The sequence below is a fragment of the Nipponia nippon genome, unplaced genomic scaffold (genome assembly GCF_047370975.1).
Source record: "Nipponia nippon isolate SJK-2023a ecotype South Korea unplaced genomic scaffold, ASM4737097v1 scaffold_18, whole genome shotgun sequence".
NCBI lineage: Eukaryota > Metazoa > Chordata > Aves > Pelecaniformes > Threskiornithidae > Nipponia > Nipponia nippon.
The window spans coordinates 149,398-170,336 of record NW_028262334.1 but is presented as its reverse complement, the minus strand read 5'-3'; the positions used below and the strand labels follow the sequence as shown (position 1 = coordinate 170,336).

General features: G+C 41.1%; 1 protein-coding gene across 4 annotated transcripts in view; it reads left to right on the top strand.

Moving 5' to 3' along the window:
• Positions 1 to 20,939, top strand: part of ZNRF3 (zinc and ring finger 3) — a 119,609-nt gene that overhangs the window by 84,673 nt on the left and 13,997 nt on the right. For 3 of the 4 annotated variants that reach the window (XM_087754548.1, XM_087754546.1, XM_087754549.1), the window contains exon 3: positions 20,150 to 20,224. The exons of the other annotated variant lie outside the window; for it this stretch is intronic. In XM_087754548.1, coding sequence (XP_087610674.1) covers positions 20,150 to 20,224 — 75 coding nt within the window. The remainder of the gene's footprint in view (positions 1 to 20,149; positions 20,225 to 20,939) is intronic. 4 annotated transcript variants of the gene reach the window in all.

Sequence of the window (20,939 nt, the reverse complement as noted above, 5' to 3'; positions counted from 1 at the left end):
AGGAAGGTGACAGAAGTTAAAGATTTGCTTTCTTTTAAAACTGTCATGGGCATAATTGAAAGTCTGCCTCAACAATTTAGGGCAAAATAAAAAGACTCTGCCAGGGCAGTTGTCTGTGTATGCACTTCCCTTTCCAGCTTATGGCACACGTGGGCAATTCTGTTTCATTTGGACACTTTTCACAGAGAAAGCTAGTTTGGGTATCCTTGTCTTTGCTATGAACTAAGAGGATACACATGGAGAGTTATCCTGGCTCAGCTGACAATTACTTTGTCCATCTTTCTTACGTACATAAGGAATGGATAACCTTGTCAGCTTAAGCCTATCATAAATGAATGTGTTTAAAAGCTCAGACTAATTCAAACCATAAAAGAACTTGTAAGTCCTGTTTTAAGGGAGCCAATTTAAACTCGTTTCACTAAAACAGGTGAACATTTGTGTCGAGTAACATCGTAGTAGAAGCAAAAAGGTTATTGCTTATGTCTGTATGGTGGAATGCATGCATATATGAAGGAATAAATTATGAGGTTTTTATAGTTTGATAGTAAAGGAAAAGAAAGAAAATAGATATGATATTGTGGAAAGTTTGGAATATTGCAAAGTAGAATGTAGAGACTACTTAAAAGCTGTTCGTAGACCTAAATTCCAATGCACACAAATCTGGTACAAAGATGTATGGTTTTATTCTTATTGTTGTTTTTAGTTGTGGTCTTTTTTGATTTGGGGTGTTTTGGTTTTTGGGTTTTTTTGTTTGTTTGTTTTGTTTTCATTTGGGTTTTTTTTGTTTTGTTTTTAGTAAAACCCTGGTCTGTGTTTTCAGAAGGTGCACTCCAGTTGTTTATCCATGCGCTAAATGGGATTGGTAGTTGTACAGAATTTAATGTGTCTATTTCCATATAGATTTTTTAATTGCTCATCCTTCTTAGTCAGATTTATATGGTATAATGGAAATGAAAGAGTTTAAAAAAATGTATCTCCTGTTAGAGTGCCCGTGAAAACTGGACCCTGATTGGGAAAGGGGTGTGTGTGGCAGCTGTGATTTAACATTGCCTTTGATCACAGTGCAGCCCTGTTTGAGGCAATGCTGCATGCAGGCAAAGCAAAGGCCTGGGTTTTACTGATCTCATGAGCTCCTGAATAGGGCTAGAAGGGGAATGACAGAGGAAGAAGAAAGCTTTGGAAATGAAAAGGAAACCCCGTGAACCCGACCAGCATTATTGGCTGGATTTGCCTACCAGGGAGCCGCTCAGTTTCTGCCAGGCTAATTCTGCTCCAGCTTCTCTCCCCCACACCCCCGACCCCACCTCCCCCTCTCTCTTTCCTTCTTTCAGACTTTTTTTGTTTTTGAGGCATGGCTATAGTAACTTGGTTCTCAGGCTGGGAACCCACTGAGCTGTTGCCATGGTCACTGGGAAGCTCTTCGTGCCATGTGCTTCAAAGGGAACCTTTCCCCTCCTGGAATTCCTGCCTTCTCTGCATACAGCACAATGAGGCTCCTTCTCCTTTGCCTGCCAGCCCATGTGCTCCAGCAGTGTAACTTTGCTCTGGAGGCAGGGAAAAGCAGCGTTGCCTACATTACCTGTTGCATGCCTGCATCCACTGTATTGTGATGGCAGTACCTGCATGTGTCCTGCACATCCCAATACGCAGCCCCCCGGTTCTTCTCCCGCCCCAGTCATTTTTGAAGCAAATGACATCTGTCAAGACAGTAAAATACAGCCCAGCAATGCCATTGGTTTTTTATTTCAGTACAGGATAGATAGTGAGAAAATGCTGGAGATTTGCTTAAAAGTAGCACTTCTTCCCTTTCTGCAGGCTTGAAAGTCCCCAGGGAAGGATTTTGTTCTTGTTTCTCTTCCAGGGACTGCCGAAGGGACTCTTCTGTATTAATAGGATGCGTGTATTTGAGGATGTGCATCTGAGTAGAACCTAACAAAGAGAGGATGTCCCTGCTACTACAGCTTCCTGTTTTCTTCAGATCAAAGGAATCTGTAATATGAGGAAATTCCTAACGGCTCTTCCAGTGTCCATTCACTTCTTTTCTCTCTTTTAAGAGTTTATTTACAAAAACATTTACACAAATACTAACTAGAAGAATCTTGTTTTGCCACATCATGATTATGATTATACTGCTTAGGTTGAGGCCAAAATCATCATAACTTGAGCCTGCATTAAACAGTCTAACTGTGATTCCTAACCTTTTGTCTAACAATTTAGTTTAAATGTGAAGATTCTTATAAAGTAGTCAAATGAGAAATCATGGGGCTATGTTGGTAGTTTATTTCCCGAATAGAGAGTGATCTGTTCTAAGACTTGATGAACAAGAAAGCCTGTGGGGAGTCAATTTTAATCCTTTTCTTTTGGAGTTACTGAAAGTAATAAAAAAAGAAAGGCAAATTAAACAAAATCAGTTTACATCTTTATATTAATAGTCTAAATTAAGCATACAATTACATGTACAAATTAGAATTGCAGTGACTATATAAGTATACCTTTTGTTTCTGTATAACATTAATAGTTTTATATACAGTTTGGATAATTTCCTGTAGAAATTGATTCAGTTCAGTTGTAGAAATGCATATGGAATTTAGGCAAATGCTCTTCCATGCTAAACTTTTTCAGAAATTAGGACTGAGCTATGCAGTATGTTAAGATCTAAAATTAATGAGACACATGTCTAAAACCATTCATCAATGTTTCCAAAACTTTGCTTCAGATACTTTCAACTGGTAGTGAAACAGCAGTAACCCACCCTGTGATGGGTCCTGTGCCACATGCAGTAGAAGATACTGTCACTTTAGCAAAACTTCTTACATCCATTGAAGTAGTTGACTTGTGGTATCTGTTCCACAGTTTGGGGACCTTTGCTGCCTTCTGTTTGTCAGCCCATCTTTCTTCTTTGTAAACAGCATCTGAAAAGCATTTGGAATTCATTTTGAGGCAGTAGTCTCAAAATTTACAGCAAAATTTAATTGGTCTAGCTGAAAAGTAATAGTATGGGTGACTTTTAAGCTGGTTGGTTGGTTGGTTTGTTTGTTTGTTTCACTGTGTGGCTACATGAAGGTTTGTGTTGGCAGCAAAGTGTCCACCGGAGGTAGGAACAAGTAAGAGGAGGAGGGTAAAGGGACTGCTCTTTCTGATGGCAGTGCTGGCTTAAATGCATGTCAAACTACAGATTGAGAAAAGTTGTTCAGCAGTAGAAACTTAATATTGGTTGTTTTGAACTCTCAGACATTCTGTGTTAAGAAGGAAGTTGTTATGAAGCAGAAAAGAAGTTTCTTGAATGAGACTAGACTCCTTTGGCTGTGGACTAGTAGATAGATCTACATTGCATATGCTAAACATGCCAAAACTATGATCAAAACACAAACTAAAAGTTGTTTATCAATCCCAGTGTTTTGTAATGAAAAAAGAGTATGTGTTTTGAGGGGGAAAAATAGCATCCTGGCTAGTGTTCAAGACTCTGAGCTTCTGAATCAGTCACGTTATTTAAGAGTCACGTTCTTTAAGAGTCTCCATTAACTTTGCATTTAAATTTTTCATTTCCATGGTCTGTTGTCTTAGCACTGCCTAAAATTAGAGTTAACTGTGAAAAGAAGTATTACATATAATTGTAATCCCTGCCATTCATGTGTTTTTCTTGCTGTATTTGTTCTAAAGAATATATTGAGAAACAGAGGGAGAGAATTGCCAAAGAAGAACATAATGCTGTAATATAGTACTGATTGTTTCTTGTTATTTCCCACTTCATTATCATTTATAATGTCCAGGACACCTGAAATGTTAACATCCATTTTAAACAACCATAAAACACCTTTAAAAAATGATATTTGAAGGGATACTGTTACTTGTGCAAATATTTTTGGTGTCATTTATTTTTTGACATTCTTGTTTCTTACTTCCCCAGTGCTAGCAGTGTAATCAGACCTCTACAGCATATAGACATAATGATTTCTGGAGTTCTAACAAAATTGCATAGATGAGGTCAGAAGAGGGGATAATAGATGGTTTTTCAGGAAGAAGCTGGATTTTCATAATGACAGACAGAAATAGTCAGTCCTCATAATCTTCCTGATGTGTGTGTATTTTACACACAAGTGTGTATTTTTGAACAAAAAAAAAATAAATCACATGAAGTGAAATGCTTTTGCCAAAAGCTCAGTGTATTTCTGCTTCCTATCTCCTTGCCTCTTCTTCCATCCCTCACAGACCATACTCTAACAACAAGCCTATTTTAACAGATTAAAAAAGGGATTTGAATGGGAAAGAAAAAGGAAGAAACGTTGCATGCAAGAGTGTTTGGCTGCAGAGAACGTGGGGACGCGGCATGAAGCAGCAGTCTCATCACTGTAGTTGAAGTCTTGAGGTCATATGTACCTTTCTCATGTCTTTCCTCTTCAAATCCTCTCATTCCATGACTACTTTCCACCTTAATTTCAGCAGTCCCTTTGAGGAGAGAAGGGAAAGGTTGAGCACAGGTAAGAGAACTGACAAGCAAGCCAATTCATTCTGGACACAGAGGAAAGGTTTGTGTTGTGTATGGATCATATGGTGAAAGATGTAAAAGGAAAGAGCTGGATCAAAGCCAAAGAGGGGAGTGCTCAAAGGAATGGACAAACAAGGGCTGAATCAGGTCATGCAGTTCAGAAGAAGTAACCTATCAGGTTCTAATTCATGGGTGGTGGTGGTCCCTTTCCATTGGCAACTAGTGCCAGCAATCTGTTATTGTATTATTTTACTAACTTCCTTTTTGTGTTCACTGCGTGGTTATGAAGAGCAACAGATATTCATGAAGAAAGGCTGTCTCTTTATGTTTCTCCCTCTGGGCACTCCTTAGATTTGCTATTGTTGGATTGATTACTTTAAATAAATGTCCACTTTTGGAGTTGAGTCCTTAGCAGTCCCCACCACCATCTTCACTCCTTTCCAACCAACTGTGGAACACAGCTGCTTTTCCCTTAAGCTAAAGAAGCAGCTGTTGTTGCACAACATGTGTTACTGGAGTCTTTGCTCAGTCAGAACTCCCAGTGAAATTAATGGAAGTCGAGGCTGAGTAAAGACTAAGGAACAATTTTTTCAGATATGCCCCACATACAATAATAATATGTAAATATATACATATGCTGCATATGTAAAAGTTTTGTGTCTCTTAAGTTTTTGGACCCTCATGATTCTATGTGCCTTGTGAGCCTCTCAAACATTGAGAGATATTTTTATTTTACATGCAGAATCTACCTATTCCTCTAACAGGAGAAATGCACAATGGCAGACATGTTGGAAGAACTACAGAAATGGAGTTTGAAGCAGAAAAGTGAGTGGGCAAGTAAGTGCAGCTATGTTGGAGTATAGAAATGAGCACAAAAGGAGGCCGGCAAGCAGAATCAGATAAATGGATCAGAAAGTGAAGAAAATAAGGAGCAGATATGGAGGCAGGGAATGGAATTATTTAGGACTTCACAGATGAGTGACACGCCTAATTTTGGTGCACTAAGAGACAGAAGGCTTTGGAAGAAATTGGAGAACTGGGGAATGTAACCGGAGCTGCATCAGAGGGACTCCGATATTCAGAGTAAAAGATGGGCAGACAAAATCAGCAGTGGTAGAAAATAGTGGATCATAAGAAATTGCAGACATACATGAAGTGGGAATGTTTTGCAAGGATTTTAACGGGATTGAAAGGGAGGAAAGAGAAAATATAACACGAATTTTGCCTCATATCCTACTGCTTTGAGATAATTTGCCAGAAGCTGTTTTCCTGCTCTAAACATTTTGTCTTCATGATGGCCAGGTGGCTATTATCTAGAGGTGCCTATTTGGATGACATGATGTTTGCACTGAGTTCAAGGAATCAACTCCAAATGAGTCAAGTGATCATACTGTGAACTCAAAATGAGTATGAAGTGGGCTTTTTGATCAATGTAGGGAGCACTGACCAAGCCATTTGCAATTCTAGCAGGTTATTTCTTGAAGATAAGAGCTGGACATATTTGTGATATGAATTCTCTAGACAGATTAGGTATATATTATCAACATTTGCATAGCTGTTGCCTTAGAATTGCTCAATATGGATATGAAACTCTCACCAAAACTATTAAAAATATCAAAAGCATGTATATATTCTAGTGCATTAACGTCTCAGTTGCTGGCCCATTGGTGTTTTGTTCGATTGGTAAGCCAAGAGAACACATCACAGACATTTAATTTTTCAAAATGCTCAAAGAATTTGGTCAGCTTTGGATAGGAAAAAAGATGGACCCTAGCCCTGAGGATCCAAATAGTGAGCTTTTACGAGGTGGGGGGAAAGCATTTGCGAAGGGCACTGAATGCATAGGCTCTTGAGTCCATGAACAGTGTTGAAACTCCCAGAGGGTCCCTTCAGCTGACTGTAAGGGACTAATGAGCCAGCCTGGCTGTTTATGGGCTGTGGTTAACCTCTTGCAAGTTAGGATTTCCTGTCGCCAGCAATGAGCTGTGACCGCCAGCACCACAGTGTTAATGATGAGGTAGGGGCTGATGAATGGCTGGACTCCAGACAGCAGCCCTCACTGGCAAAGAATCAAGTGGCTAGAGGGGGAAAAACATTGATGTCTACAAGAGAAATAATGCAAACTCCAGAACCTATAATTCCCATGTTTAAAAAAAGAAAGGGAGAAAGAAACTGGGGACAAATTCAAACCAAGTGAAGCTTTTATCTCTGCATTCTGAATAGAAGATTGTTCTTTAGCAAAACTGGCTGCAAAAGCCAGGCCAGTTAAAACAATATGCAGGCTGCTTGCCTCCAAGTAACCAGAAATTGTTGGCTCAGAGTAGCCTGCTCTGAGGAGCCAACCTGCTGGGAGACGTTATCCAAGCAACGGCCTGAATGTAATTCCTCCCGCTGTGGAATGGCACTTTGGCAAATGAAGACCCTAATTAGAGATGGAAGGGTTTCTATTTTGTTTTTCTTTAATCCTTACCCTGAGGCCTCTGCAATACAGCCATGCCTCTGCTTGTGTGCAGAGAAGTTTCCAGTTTCCCTTTGTAACAAAAATCCTCCACCTTTTTTATTCTTTTTCCCCCCTTCTTTTTCTTTTCTTTTCTTTTTTTTTTTTTTTTTTTTAAAGAATCAACAAACTAACAACAAGGGCCCACCACAGCTTGGGACCTTGAAACTAATCTAATCCAAAACCAAGGATCACTGTTTGAAAGAAAGTCCATGTCATCTTACATTAGCCAGCCCATGGAAAGTTGCTAGATGAACTGGAATACTGGCCCACCATGCATCTTTTTACTACTGAACTTATTAGCCAGGCTGATTCTTCTAGCAGAGAGGGAGAGGGAGAGAGAGGGAGGATCTCACTGAACCAGTAGTATTCTACTGGATACCAAGGAAATTTTATACACCTTTGTTCATTCAGAAAGACTGAAGTCCCTGACTGGGGGTTACATGCATGTTCTGTAGTCTTGGGTGCAGATGCTCATCCCTGACAGAGAGGACAGAACCTCCAGGGGAATGCGCTACAGCATTTTAACTCTAATATGTGTAGAATTGAAAATACATTTGCTGCTTGACAACTCACCTCGGTATATATGATGTCTGTCTGAACATACTCTCACAGACTGCATGCAGGCACTTCATAACCCTGCAAAGAGCACTGTGTTTTCTGTCAGTATTGAGACTTGGATCTACTGTTTTATCACCTCAGATGATGATTGTGTTATCTCTAAAATGTCCTTGTTTACAGTAGATAGCAACCTATGGATGAAGGACAGCTATTTGAGGATGAGGCTAAGCAAGACAGATGATACTAAGCAGAAGCCACTGTGAATTTTCATTCCTATCAGTTTCTTACATTTGAAAATAGGTATAGACCCCAAATTAGCCCAAATCACTCCTAATTTTTCATGCTTAGTTATGCTTGCTTTCATTTCTTCTCAGTACTTTTGGTGGGCTGTGGTCATATTCATATCTCATCTTACCTTCCAAATAGAGGACAGCAGCATGATATTAATGAGCACAAAGCACTTCAGCCTTTCGAATAATTTTTGGTGAGTTTAGATGTGTCAGTATATCTTGGATAGACTATTGTAAACGCCTCAGACCTGTTCTATACTCTTTACATAATTTCACACAGGCTGAATCTGTTTGAAATTTCTCCTCTTTCCTGAAATATTTAAGTATTTACCTAAAGCTGTAGGTTGGGAACCATGGCCCAAACCTGTTGTTTTGTTGAAAAGAACCTTCTGCAATAAGGTGAAGCTTGTTTCTCAGGAGGATTGAACTTCCTCATTGAATTGACTGAGATTGGATGGAATTCCTGCAGGACTTTTTGAAAGTTTTGCCATCTCGGATTCTAAATGCAGGACATCATAGAATCATAGAATGCTTTGGGATGGAAAGGACCTTTAAAGGTCATCTAGTCCAACCCCCCTGCAATGGGCAGGGACTTCTTCAACCAGATCAGGTTGCTCAGAGCCCCATCCAGCCTGGCCTTGAATGTTTCCAAGGATGGGGCATCTACCACCTCTCTGGGCAACCCATTCCAGTGTTTCACCACCCTCATCGTAGAAAATTTCTTCCTTACATCTAGTCTGAATCTACCCTCTATTAGTTTAAAACCATTACCCCTTGTCCTATTGCTATTGGCCCTGCTAAAAAGTCTGTCCCCATCTTTCTTATAAGCCCCCTTTAAGTATTGAAAGGCCACAATAAGGTCTCCCCACAGCCTTCTCTTCTCCAGGCTGAACAACCCCAGCTCTTTCAGCCTTTCCTCATAGCATAATTCTTGAATTCTTAAATGCTACAAGACATAATTCTTGTAATTCTTTGTTTTCCCTTTTGATGTATATACATACCAATTTATAATTTTAAGGTAGTTTTCTGTTGGAGCGCAAGCCTTCTGTGTCTGAGATGGGAGGAACTTCGGTACGTTCTAACTATTTACACAGCTTGGGTACTATAGGGATGGCTTCTTACAGTGGTCTATGTTAATAGTTTCCTTAATTTACAACTCCTCCAACACTTTCCCATATCTCAATTTTTTAATGACTTCCCTCAGCACCACAGCATGCTTGTACGTAATTACCTTAGGTCCAGTTTGCTGTTCCTAGTTCATCTACTTCTGGTACACCTTCAATGCAAAGATAAAGTTAAGAATTATCTGGGTTGGCTGTAGTGGTATTTTATAGTATATGATTCTTTAGTACATAATTTCCAAAATATACTCATCTTGTGACCATTGTATTTTGGAGGTAGCTGTATATAGGAATTCTGTTGCCCTGAAAAAGCTTGAAGGGTTATAAGATGTAGCAGCATTTCTGTGTAACACCATCAATTGTCATGAATGCATTCACCCACTTCTTGCTGAGCGCGTTCGGTTCTCTGTGAATATGTTATCTAGTTCAAGACCTCAGTCCCCACCTGTGCTCTCTTCCAGTGCTCACCCTTCTCGCTGTGACTGTGCCTTCTCATAGCAAGAAGACTGCTGGCCCGCAGAATGGTCTGTGACAGCAGAAGGCAGGTTTTTGGGAATGGAGTCCCATGACTCTGAAATGTGTCACAAGAGATTTGCAACCAGCAGGCTTCGCTGTGTTCAGTTTTAAAGAAATGTCTTTTTCATGTTGTTTTTACTTGGTCTAGACTCAGAACTGATCATAATGTTTCTCCCTAACCCCAGCAGAGAAAGATACTCTTGTTTTTTTCTTCCTCATTTTAACTATCTGAGAGCATCTCAATACTGAGTGGTATGGATCACATTGGTATACATTGTTGATGTGATTACGTACTGCATGAGGTGATATTTTTCTTAAACTAGAAGTACCTGATTTTTTAAGTTTTAAAATTTTTTTACAGAGAAGTACATTGTTTTTTGTGATTATATTTTTAAATTTAAAAATACTGCTTTGCACTTTCTATTTCTATACTTTTACTTGATAAAGCAACTCTCATAATGCCATATAATGCAGTATCTATAGCGTACATGTATAAAACATATCCCAAAGTATTCCAGTCAGGAAGGGGTTTTATGCTGGTGTGATACTCAGGGTTTTGACTATCTTGTGATATTCTGCCTTTGCTTTCAGACAAAAATCTGAAAGTTCCTTTTTCATTATCTCAGAAAAGGTTTGAAATGGCATCCTGTTTATGCTTGGTTTAACTTAGTTTCTGGAATCACTGGGGAATTGTACATTAACAGGGCTGAGGCATCAGTTGGTTAATTTGTAACTTCTGCTGTTTGCAAAGTAGATGATGTCCTTTTCTCCTTCCTCCTCTGCCCTGCAGAATTGGCCTGTGGCCTGGCTTTCTAGCTCCAGTGGTAGTTCAAGGGGCAAGGTATTTTTGGTGATTGGCTGAGCCTGATAGCAGTGTAGGGGAGAGAGAGGGGATGCCTGTATTGTTCAGATGTTGTTGTCTGTATTCTCTGTAGCTCTGAGAGAAAAAGAGGTTTTGCGGTTTGACAGTTGCAATGAAAAGATGTATTTGACATAATGCCGTGGGGTTTGTGCAAGATTCTCAGTGGTAAGCAGAGTCCAGCAGACTGTTTCGCTGGAGCATCTTTGCCTGTGGCTGATGTTCCATGCTTTTGCAAGTACAATTGTGAGTCTGTGCTAGAAATGGGTTTTATTCTGCTAATGAGATAACATTGTATTTTCTTTTCCTCAACAGTAGCTGCTGCTAACTGAATATATTATGGATAGTCAAATGTCAATAGGAAACACACATCCTTGCTTACTTAGCAGATAGTGTTCCAGATGTATTTTCAAAATAATCTGAATAGTAATATCCATTGTAGTTGATGTTTTAGCAGCCAATATAGTGGTGTTCTTAAACATACTGACAGATTTTGCTGAGCTGGTTTTTGGGTTTTTTTCCCTCCTCCTTAACGGGATGTCTCTTTTGTGCCCAATTATGGGGAGGAGCATCTAAAGTATTCCAGTGAAGAGTACTTTCATTTTTGCGGTAGTAAGTATAGGGCTGTAAAGCCTTCTGTGCTGTGATATGGAATCAAGGTGGAAAGAACTTTCTGAAATCCATGTTTGTCTTGGTCTTGATAGGAGATTACACTTGGCTTGAAGAGAGAACCTTTATCCCAAGCAGAAGTCACAATCATATCAAAAAACAGGTTTGGATTTTATTGCCTAGTTTCATGTGATGACGTTTCTGTCATATTGAACGTCCAATGCTGCCATCTGTAGAATAGGGGTGCAGTTCATACCCACTGCTCAGTTTAATAGGGTTCTTTAAGGTATACCTCTCTTCTGAAGAAGTTAAGGGCTTTGAGAGCATCAGGGTCAGAATGCCGTTCAGCTCACTGAAATGGAAAACTGGCAGTGACAACATCTGCTTGTCCAGACCTGCAGATTCGTCATGCATTTTATGTAAGAACCAGCAGTCTCTTTCTCACCTATAGAACTTCTTGGGTTTGTCCATACTTAACTGAAGATTCCTTAAAACTCAAGGAAGTCTCTGCAGAAGTTAAACCCTGATACTGTAGGCTCCTGATGCTTATTTCAGCACCACAGTTGTCCTCTGCTAGTAGAACAAAGTCAGATGAGGACAAGTCTGCAGAAGGCAACTAGAAAAGCTGATATTCTAGAACCTGGTACTGCATTTTCTGCATCATAGCTCTGGTAACGTTGTCTACATCTTTGTGGTCTCACTTGATCTTGATATGGGGAAAACAGGTGCAAATCAGTTGGTTTGTGAGCACTAAAAATTATTGGAACAGATTTTAATACTGCTCAGGAGAAGACCATGACAACTGAATTGCTATATTCATCATTTATTTTGGTGAAATATTGCAGATCGAAGCTTTATCCCTTAGCTGTATTCCCTAGCAGTCAAGATTGTTGAAATCCTTGACCTGCCTTTCCAGAGCAATAAAGCAAGACACTGGACCTTTTGACTGAAAATCATGTTCCTTGGAGTCACAGAGCATGCAAGTTGCTTGCTACTGAGTGTTGCTTACATGTTACCGATATGCTATGTGACTACGTATTTCAGAGGACCAAAGACATCTGATGAAAGAATTAGCTATAAAAGAAGATTCCACTTCTTGCCGCTTGCATAACCCCACTCTTCTGGCAGATTAACAGCCACTAACTCCACAATGTGTGAGAGTTTTGACCTGGAATATTGGATCTGATGGGCTGGGTTAAACAGAAAATATGCCTCAAGTTCAATGATTTTTAGTTCATAGAGAAATTGAGGGGGAAAACCTCAAAAACTGACAGAGGGAATGCAAGTTTGGTCAGGCTGGCTCAGTTCTCAGCTAAATAAGGATGTATAAACCAATTTTCTTGACTAGTCTGTTCAACAGTCTCTGCACAGAGTTAGAGCAACCCAGTTGTCATATTTTCTGCCCCAAAAAGCATGAGATGTATTGAAAAAAAAAGAAAAGGAAAAGGAGGAGGAAAGGGAAGAGGAAAAAGCCACTGTTATACCTGTTGGAGCTGTGCTGTTTCAGTTCTGACTGAAGGCCATGTTTTGCTTTTGGGCTCCATAGGACTGTCTTCTGCATACTGTATCCTTACTCTTCTGCTTCCTGTCTTGTTCATTTTGGAGGGCCAGCTAATACTACATGCTGGCATCTGAGTTGGGATAGTTTGCTAAAAGCAGTTTACTGGCACCTGTACTGGTTACCACGTAAACGATTGCCCAATCTCCCCCTCCCTGTCTTTATAATTTTCTTAACCCAGAGAATAAATCAACTCCCTCATGTACCACATACCATAGTTATAATTACTATTTGTTATTTACAGTGCACTAAGTTCCAAGAAGAGAATTTCTAGAGTTGGATGAACGATCCAACTAATCCAGGAGGCTAATCCAGGAAGACAGATATGTAGTTCTTAATGTAAGAACATTTGTGATAACATAGTGTTAGACCAGCAAGATATATCTGTGGGTTTACACAGGCAGCCAATACTTTTAAAGCATCTTTTTCCCCATTTAGTCCGTTAGTTTTTATCTAGGATCTTAACTTAAAAAAGTGTATTTATGAATAATAATCTAGCTCTACCAATAGCCATTTTCAACAGAAGGTATTGAGTTACTATCTTAATAAATGTGTAAGGCACTACTATGTTGATGTAAATGGCGGAGATAAAAGTGATTAATGAACTTTGATTTCCCCACCTATGGTTCCAAGCCTCAGTCCTTCTACTCATCTGTCATTTATTCACTCTCTGCGACCCATTAGATTAGTGTCATGTCCTCGTATGTAAATACAGCTGTATATTTTGAGGGAATTTTAACTCTGGCAAAGAACTAAATGTAATGAATAAAGGCTAATGTTGTTGGTATGATTTTTCTCTTGAATGGGGCCTTGTTAAGCAGCTTTTCTTCATATGTGGGTTTCTCCACTGTTGCATAACTGACATATTAATTGGAATGAGGCCATACTAGAAAGCAGAGGAGGAGATGCTTGCAATGTTCGTATCTGCAAGCATGTAGGGTCCTTCTAGATGTCAGCAAGTGGCTGACCTTCTCACTGTTTTGATTGTTGCTGTCCTACCTAAGTTGAATGGATGAAAGGAAGCAGTGCACCTGTTTAATAATCATCTGGTCCCTTGGGTTGAAAGTTTGTCTCATCAAGGAAGTTGTTGCTTTCTTTTTGTATTAGTCTGGCCCACAGGAAGGGAGTGCAGGGCTCTTCAAATCTTTCTGGTGTTCTTTGAGGTAATAAATAAAATTTCCTCAGGCCTGGAGATGTGAAGAGATGATACTTTCTTCACACTTCTGTCATATGCATTTCCTCTCATCCTGTCTAGATTACAGGGTCTAGTAAATTCTTCCACATTTTAATCTGAGATGGTATTTAATGTGAATCTTACTGTTAATGGTTATCAACAGTGAGTTCATAACAAGTAGGTGTCTAAAATACTCTACAATAATAGCCTTGTCCATGAGCTATGACAATCTCTGCACAAATTAAAACAGCACAGAAACATAGATCAAGCCAATATTACATATTTGCAATAAAAAATACTTTTAAAATGTATAATAAACACACCATATCTTTCTGTTTACATTTTTCTTTGAGTATAAAGTAGCCAAATGGATTCTTCAGCAGAGGGCTTCTGCTAAAGTCCTAGGCTGGTGGTGTTTAAGGAATTGAGGAAGGGCAAATTCAAAGGTGGGGTTTGTAACCCTGATTATTTTAGTTACTTTAGAGGCGCCTACATCCAACATTCAGCTAGAGAAGGCAGACAAATGCCTACCAGGTGTTTGAATGAAGTCTAGCAAATGGCAGATCTCTTTTTAATGCTCATTTACAAAGAAAAACTTAAGGTGTCATTTGAAAAGATTCCTAAAGTGGCTAAAACTCTTACCAATAGTTGCAGTCAAGGTGCATATTCTGTATATTTTATGATACAGACAAGTACAAATGTTAGCTGGTTATTTTAACAGCATTCTTCATGAGCTTGATTGCCTTCATCTGCTGTTGTCATCTTCTCCCCTACTGAACAGATGACTTAAGCCAAGTGATAATCTTAAATAATAAAGGTCATTGTAAAGGGTCAGCAAAATAAACAGTCCAAAAGAAACAGACCTTATTGTGTTTTCTCTGCAGTCCCTTACTCAATGACTGGTGTCTGTAAGCACTACTAGGCTCCCCCCAGGCCCAACTTGTATGTACCTAGGAAGTTGGGGGGATGTTTCAGGGTACATATTCCTTTCTCTCTGCACCAGGGATACCTTTTGTCCACCCTTTGATGGTGCTATTTCATCCTAAGAGATTCAGTTCCATTATACAACCCTGGACTTGGTGCATTTCGGGCAGAATCATTAATTGCTTTCTTGCATTTTATTCTGGTCTACTTGTTTTGATCAAATCTGTAGATTGAACAAGGACTGTGAGGTTGACAAGGCAGTGATTTTTATTCTTCTGGACATGCTGCAATATGAAGTCTAATAGGTTTAAATAGAACCCCTAGATACTCGTCTGTCTTGTCCTTTTTATTTTCAGCCTATTCACACTAGCTATTATGCTTAGTTTTGTAGTATCATTAATCCACAAGACAGTAGATTATTGAAGCTTGTTTTTTTTGGCTTTGTAAGGGGAAACACTACTAAGTTGCTTATTGTTCCATGCCTGGCTTATGATTAACTGAAATGTCTTTGAACCACTTTTAAGCTGTTGCATACTACATCAGAGACAAAGAAGAAAAAATCCAATAGAAACTGCTGTGAAGACCTGAAAATACTAATTTTAAATGGCACTAATATTTAAAAAAAATCTGGTAGTTGTTACTCTTAATTCTATTACCAACAAGAATAGGGATTTATATGCAGTTCTGAGCTAAGCTGATGTTGCATGTACTTTCAAGGGGTAAAAAAATCATAGAACCTGAAACCAATACACAAAAACATTAGTTCAAATGGAGTCTGAATCTGTATACAAGTAAAATCAGTACACAAGAAGAGGTTAGAATGGATATTGGAGTACAGCTTCTAGCATTTGCTGCTGTGATAGTTGCAATATGTTGCTGCAGAATGTTCAGTGCAGTTATGGACTGAAATTCTCTGCACTTCATTTACTGCTTCTGTTACTCCAAGTTGCTAGGATAAATTTTAAATACAAATATTATTCCTCATCAGGTGGTTTGCTGTGCCTGTATCACCACTCCACAATGTTATCATGCTGTAAATGGACCTCTTCTTGCTTCTTTGCCCTTTCAGCAATTCTAAAGATTTATTCTTACCCTCTAATTGTGTAGTATAGGCTACTTCTGCATGGCCGGTCTGTTATCTACATCCACTGAAAATGCTTGTTGTTGCTCTGTCTTCTCTTTGGCCCCTGTGCTTCTGACAATACTGTAGCTGCATTTATTGGGACACTCTGAAAGCAGTCTGTGAAAGGAATTTGCAAAAGTCACCACTGCTCAGAAGATCTGAAAAACAGAACTGGAGATTTTTTTTCCTCCTTCTGTAAGTGTCCAGACCTGTGAGGGCCTTCCCACTGCATTGTAATCAGTATTGACGGGGCCTAAAGGCAGGACTAATACATGGAAAAGGAGACTTAACTTAATGAGAGCTATCTCTAAGTTCATAAAATGAGCAATACGAGATTCAGGCTGTGATTGTCTTTCTTACACAGTTTCCTCATCTGGGGAGCACACAGTCAGGGAGCTGGTTAGAGCTCACATAGGAAAAGAGGGCTGCCGTGTGAACAGCATGAACCTTCTTCATATTGCAGGGGTTACCACATATGATCATGACAAGAGATGCGCACAGGAGGACTCCTTGGTTTTGTAACAGATTTCCATATTTGGAACTTCATTCCTAAAAATGAAAGAAGAAACTGAGATTTCTCTTTTTTTCTTTCAGCTGTATACTCCCAGATTTTTGTTAGGTCTCCCTTGCTGACCAGCTGTGTTCTACCAGAAATAGTTTGAGGTTTTTTTTTTAAGTAAGGCAGTTCCCAACCACAGCACTTAGACATAGTAGCATAGGTTGCAAGTGTGTAAACCATTGTCATTTTTACACCATCATTACATATAACACAAGGGGGAAATGCCAATAAGTCAGTTGTCCCCTGTAAAAAAACGTATCTACCTTCCACAAAAATTGTAGTAATTTCAGACAGTGGGTTAAGGTTGTGCTTGTCAAATAAGATGCCAGGTGACTTGTCTCTATCCTACAAAGACCTACTTACATCTAACCTATATTTTGTGTTTTATTATGTTTGTACTTAAGGACAGAAGAACTTTTGAATTGCAAATACGGGGCTTGCTGAAGATTGTTGTCATTTCCAGTCCTGTTTCTAGGACCAAGGCACGCTTAGTACTCTCTACATTAGTGTTTTTGCACAATTGAGCCCTGCGGTTCTGCCTGTCATGCATTTAGTTAGCCGCTGATCAACACAGAACACGTATAACTTCCCCGGAGCTGCAATCAGGATGTGGGAGCACTTCACAGAAAAAGTTGTGATGGTGGTGCTTGCATATAGTGGCCATGCAGAGCAAACAGGTCAGAGTCCGTTGCTCTGTAGTAGTGTAGGCTTTCAGACTCCGAATGCAAAGAAAGGTTGTTGTCACTATGAGCAGAGAGTGATCACTGGAGTTACTAAAAGTGCAGTTATAAATTTTTTTGTTTTATTACTCTTTACAAAAAAGGAAGAATACTGCTAGGTAGTGATAGTCATTTATTTTAAACCACAGAAGACAAATAATCTCAGAAAGGGATATGCCTGGCACCTTTACTGCTTTCTGTCAATTGCATGGGAATCGAATTGAGGAAACGCCTGTTTGTTTGCCATGGTATTGTAAAGATAAAGCATGTACTTTTTTTCCCTCTCCCCTCATCCAACGTGTGTCTTTATTTTTGATCTAGGTTTTGGCCACTTTGCTTAGAAAAATTACTTAGGGGCAGTCTTTAAATACTGAATAGCCCAAAACGAAAAAGTCACATGCCTATTATAGACTGGCATTATTTTAAGTGGGACTTCCATGGCGCTGTTATTTTGAGCTGTCCTGATTACTGAGTAGTGGACAGGGTATTTTCAAAGGCGTTTCGGCTTTAATTATCCTACAGCTTTGGGGGTGAGAAGGCGGGGCGCAGGCAGCCAGGCTTCCCCGGGTGCCTCCCGGGAGCCGTCCGGCGGTCTGAGGCGGGCAGCGGGGCCGCCCGCCCAGGTGCGCTCCCGGCCCCCCGGCTGCCATCTTGAGCTGAAGGGAAGGCGGCGAATACCAGACGAAAAAAAGCGTCGGCGCTCAGGCCCCAGCCTGCTCGCACTCGTTTGCTCCTCAACAGAGTGCGGTGGTTTTAAAAACGAGCTCGAGGGGGGGGAGGACGGGGGAGCGGCGAGGAGCGGCACGCTGTGGTGCGCTGGCGGCTGCTCTCTCATCTCTTGCCAGCGAAACCTGGACGGTCAGGCGGGCTGCCACCAAGCCGCGGAGCCGGAGCCCCGGGAGCGCTGGAGCGGGCTCGGCGGAGCGCGCCGCCGCGGCACCCACCTTCCCCGCCGTCCGTCGCTGCCGTGCCGCGGGCGGGCGGGCGGGCTGCCTGCCGGGGGGCTCCCGCGCAGGGCGCTCGGGAGCCGGCGGGTCGCTCGCAACCGGCCTCCGCTGCCGCGGTCCCGTTGTGCGAACCAGGCTCTTTAGCACCCGGGGTCCTGCACAGAGCGAGGCTCCCTAGCGACTTTGGCGCGTGCTCCCCGAGAGCGCCCGCATCGCCTCTTCCTTCGGGATCCGGATTTAAACCCTAGTGAGGAAAAAAAATCCGTCTTTCCCGGTTCTCCCGCTGGCTGCCGTGCACCCCCGCGCCCCGGGGCAGGACGTCACTTCCGGGGATGGGGCGGTTTGCGTCTGGCGGCGCTTGAGCTCCTGCCCGCGGGTAGAGCCCAGCCCAGCCGAGCCCAGCCCAGCCGAGCCTTGTGCGCCTTGTGCTGGGGTGGCCGCTAGCACGGGAAGGGGCACGGCGGGGGCCCCGAGTGAGAAGTGCTGGTGGAAGGCGGGCCGAGCCCTGCCGCGCTCGGGGCCCGGCACAAGCTGCTGGTTGCAGCTGGCCGCGGTTAAACTGGCTCGGCGAGTTTGCAGAAGGGGGGAGGTGGCAGACGGCCCACCCCACTTGCTGTTTTCTTCTTCAGTACGATTTTTGAACTCAATCGGTACTTTTCATCTCTTAACATCTGATTTTGCAATACAAAGTGGGGAATACAGATTACATCTTGGTGGGGGAAACTTAATGAATTGCTGCACCGTGTACTGCTCATTCAGTGTTTTCACAAAATCAAGGGGTTTTTTTCTGAACCAACCTGCACAATATCTTTAAAAATATCTTCAGAGATCAAAGTGCCTTGCTTGTTGACTGACCATCCTGAGAGAACAATCTAAGTGGCCTGAACGGTTCTACAAGCACTGCATGTCTGTGAAAGGTGCCTTCTGGGGAAACCTGGATGAGCTTTCACCCCAGGGCCACTGCAGTGGAGAATGTGTAGTAGATTCCTTTTAACTTTTCCTCCCCAACAGCTATTAGTGATTAGCCAGGTGTGCTGACTTCAAAGGGGACAAATACCTGCTGGGCTGAGAAAGAGACCCTATTTGGGAGTTGGTTTCCCTCATGTGCTCTCTGATGGGCTTGGTTGATTTAAAATAAAATATAAGAATAGAGCAAAGAAAATGACCTGTAGGTGTTCAAACTAACATCTATGTACTGGCCAACATTCTTGAAAAACACTGAATGATATTTCGCAGTTTATCGCTTTCATATATTTCTTTTATATCTCAATTTAAGTTCAGGTTCCGCTAGTCTCTATGAAGAGCCAGTGTCCTGCTGTTTCATACTGTGATGGTGATAGCAGTCATCGCTTAGAGAAATAGTTATTTGCATTCTGCATCCAACAAAGGCAGTAACAGCTTTGAAAAGTTACTGGGAATGTTTGCTCTGTGGAGCCATTGAGCAACATTTGAACAGAAATGTACAGAGGCACAGTGGCAGAAACTGGTAAAAATACCCTGCCTCAGCCTCGGTGGTTAAAATACTGTTTTCTCTATCCCAGAGGATTTTAATATGTTGTAATATCTCCTCTGTGCTGTTGGTAACTCCAGGTTTGGACTGTGTATTTGATGAAAAGCCATGCACTTAAATGGGTCTGATCTGAGCTGCGTAAGAAGTGTTGTATGCAACAGTTCTGATCTCTAACGGTCAGAAAGAGCAGTATTCTCTGAGACACTTTTTGCAAGGATTGTGAGATGCTAGAGTTTGTCACAACTGTGAGAATGACCCTGAAAACGTGTGAAGAACCTGGTCCACCTTTATTTTCTACACTAGTGAGCTTGTATCTCCACCCCAAATCACAGGGAAGGTTGTTTTTAATGGCACTTTGAAGTAACGTGGAGAAAAAGAACAGAATTTAATTCAAAAAATTTCTTTTACTTACAGTCTTTAGAGGGTCTAAATCACAATTGAATTCCTTTAAAAGCTTGTTGAAGGAGGAGTTTGAGAAGGAAGGGACAGAGAGATTGTAGAAGCTATAGTGAAGTTTAACTACATTTTATGCTGGTTCAGGAACTCCTGTGTTTGTAATTGCTCTGTCATTTGTTTTAACTACACAGAAACGCGCAATGTTAAGTTTGCTATCTGGGGATGAGGAGAGGGAGTCATTTTTGAGGTAAGAAGTCATCTTTTGGGGTGGGACTGAGGATGCTGTCTTTCTTATTGCAGGCAAAACGAGCAGTACAGCGAGGAGCCACAGCGGTCATCTTTGATGTTTCTGAAAACCCAGATGCCATTGATCAGGTATGAAGAAGGGAGCCTAGTTTTATTACGGCCTCTGTTGGGTTCTTTTAGGGTTGCTGAGGCAAGACTTGAGAGCATACAGGTCTTAGAGCACACCTACCTTAAGACATGCAGCTATTGACCCTGGGTAACATGGTGCTGTGGTTTTCCTGCTCATCTTCTGGCAGGCAGGAAGCAATGGAGGTGTTGAGAATGTGGTAGAGAGAGAAAAGTTTGGGGAGTTACATTTTTCTTCTAGCCTTTGCTAGAATCCAGAATCCAGGTCTGGGATTGAGGTTTTGAGAAAGGATGGAGGCAAATTTTTTGTGGCCCATTATCTAGTCAAGGAGGTTTTCTTTGCCCAGCTCTGTGTGCAAAGCACAGGGTGTTTGGCCCTACCCAGCTTGTGATCAATAGTATTGTTGAGCAGCTGCTATTTTTGACGTTGCAAAATGGCTTTCAAACCTGGTTCTAAACAAGATTCTTACAAAACTTAGAAACATCTCTTTCTTGTTCACAGCTGATGATTTCTGGCCTATGTAGTTTGTGGACAAGCAGGGTTTTTCTTTTTTTGGGGTCTCAGTACAACTTCCATCTTTTCATGTGAAGTGGGTGAGGTAATAGTTCTGTGAAATGCTTTGACAAGATCCTTCCAGCCAATTCTGAGTTATTTGAGTAGAGAGAAGAAACATAACAAGCACAAAAATAGTCTGTATTTGGTTTAGTTTTGTTTTGT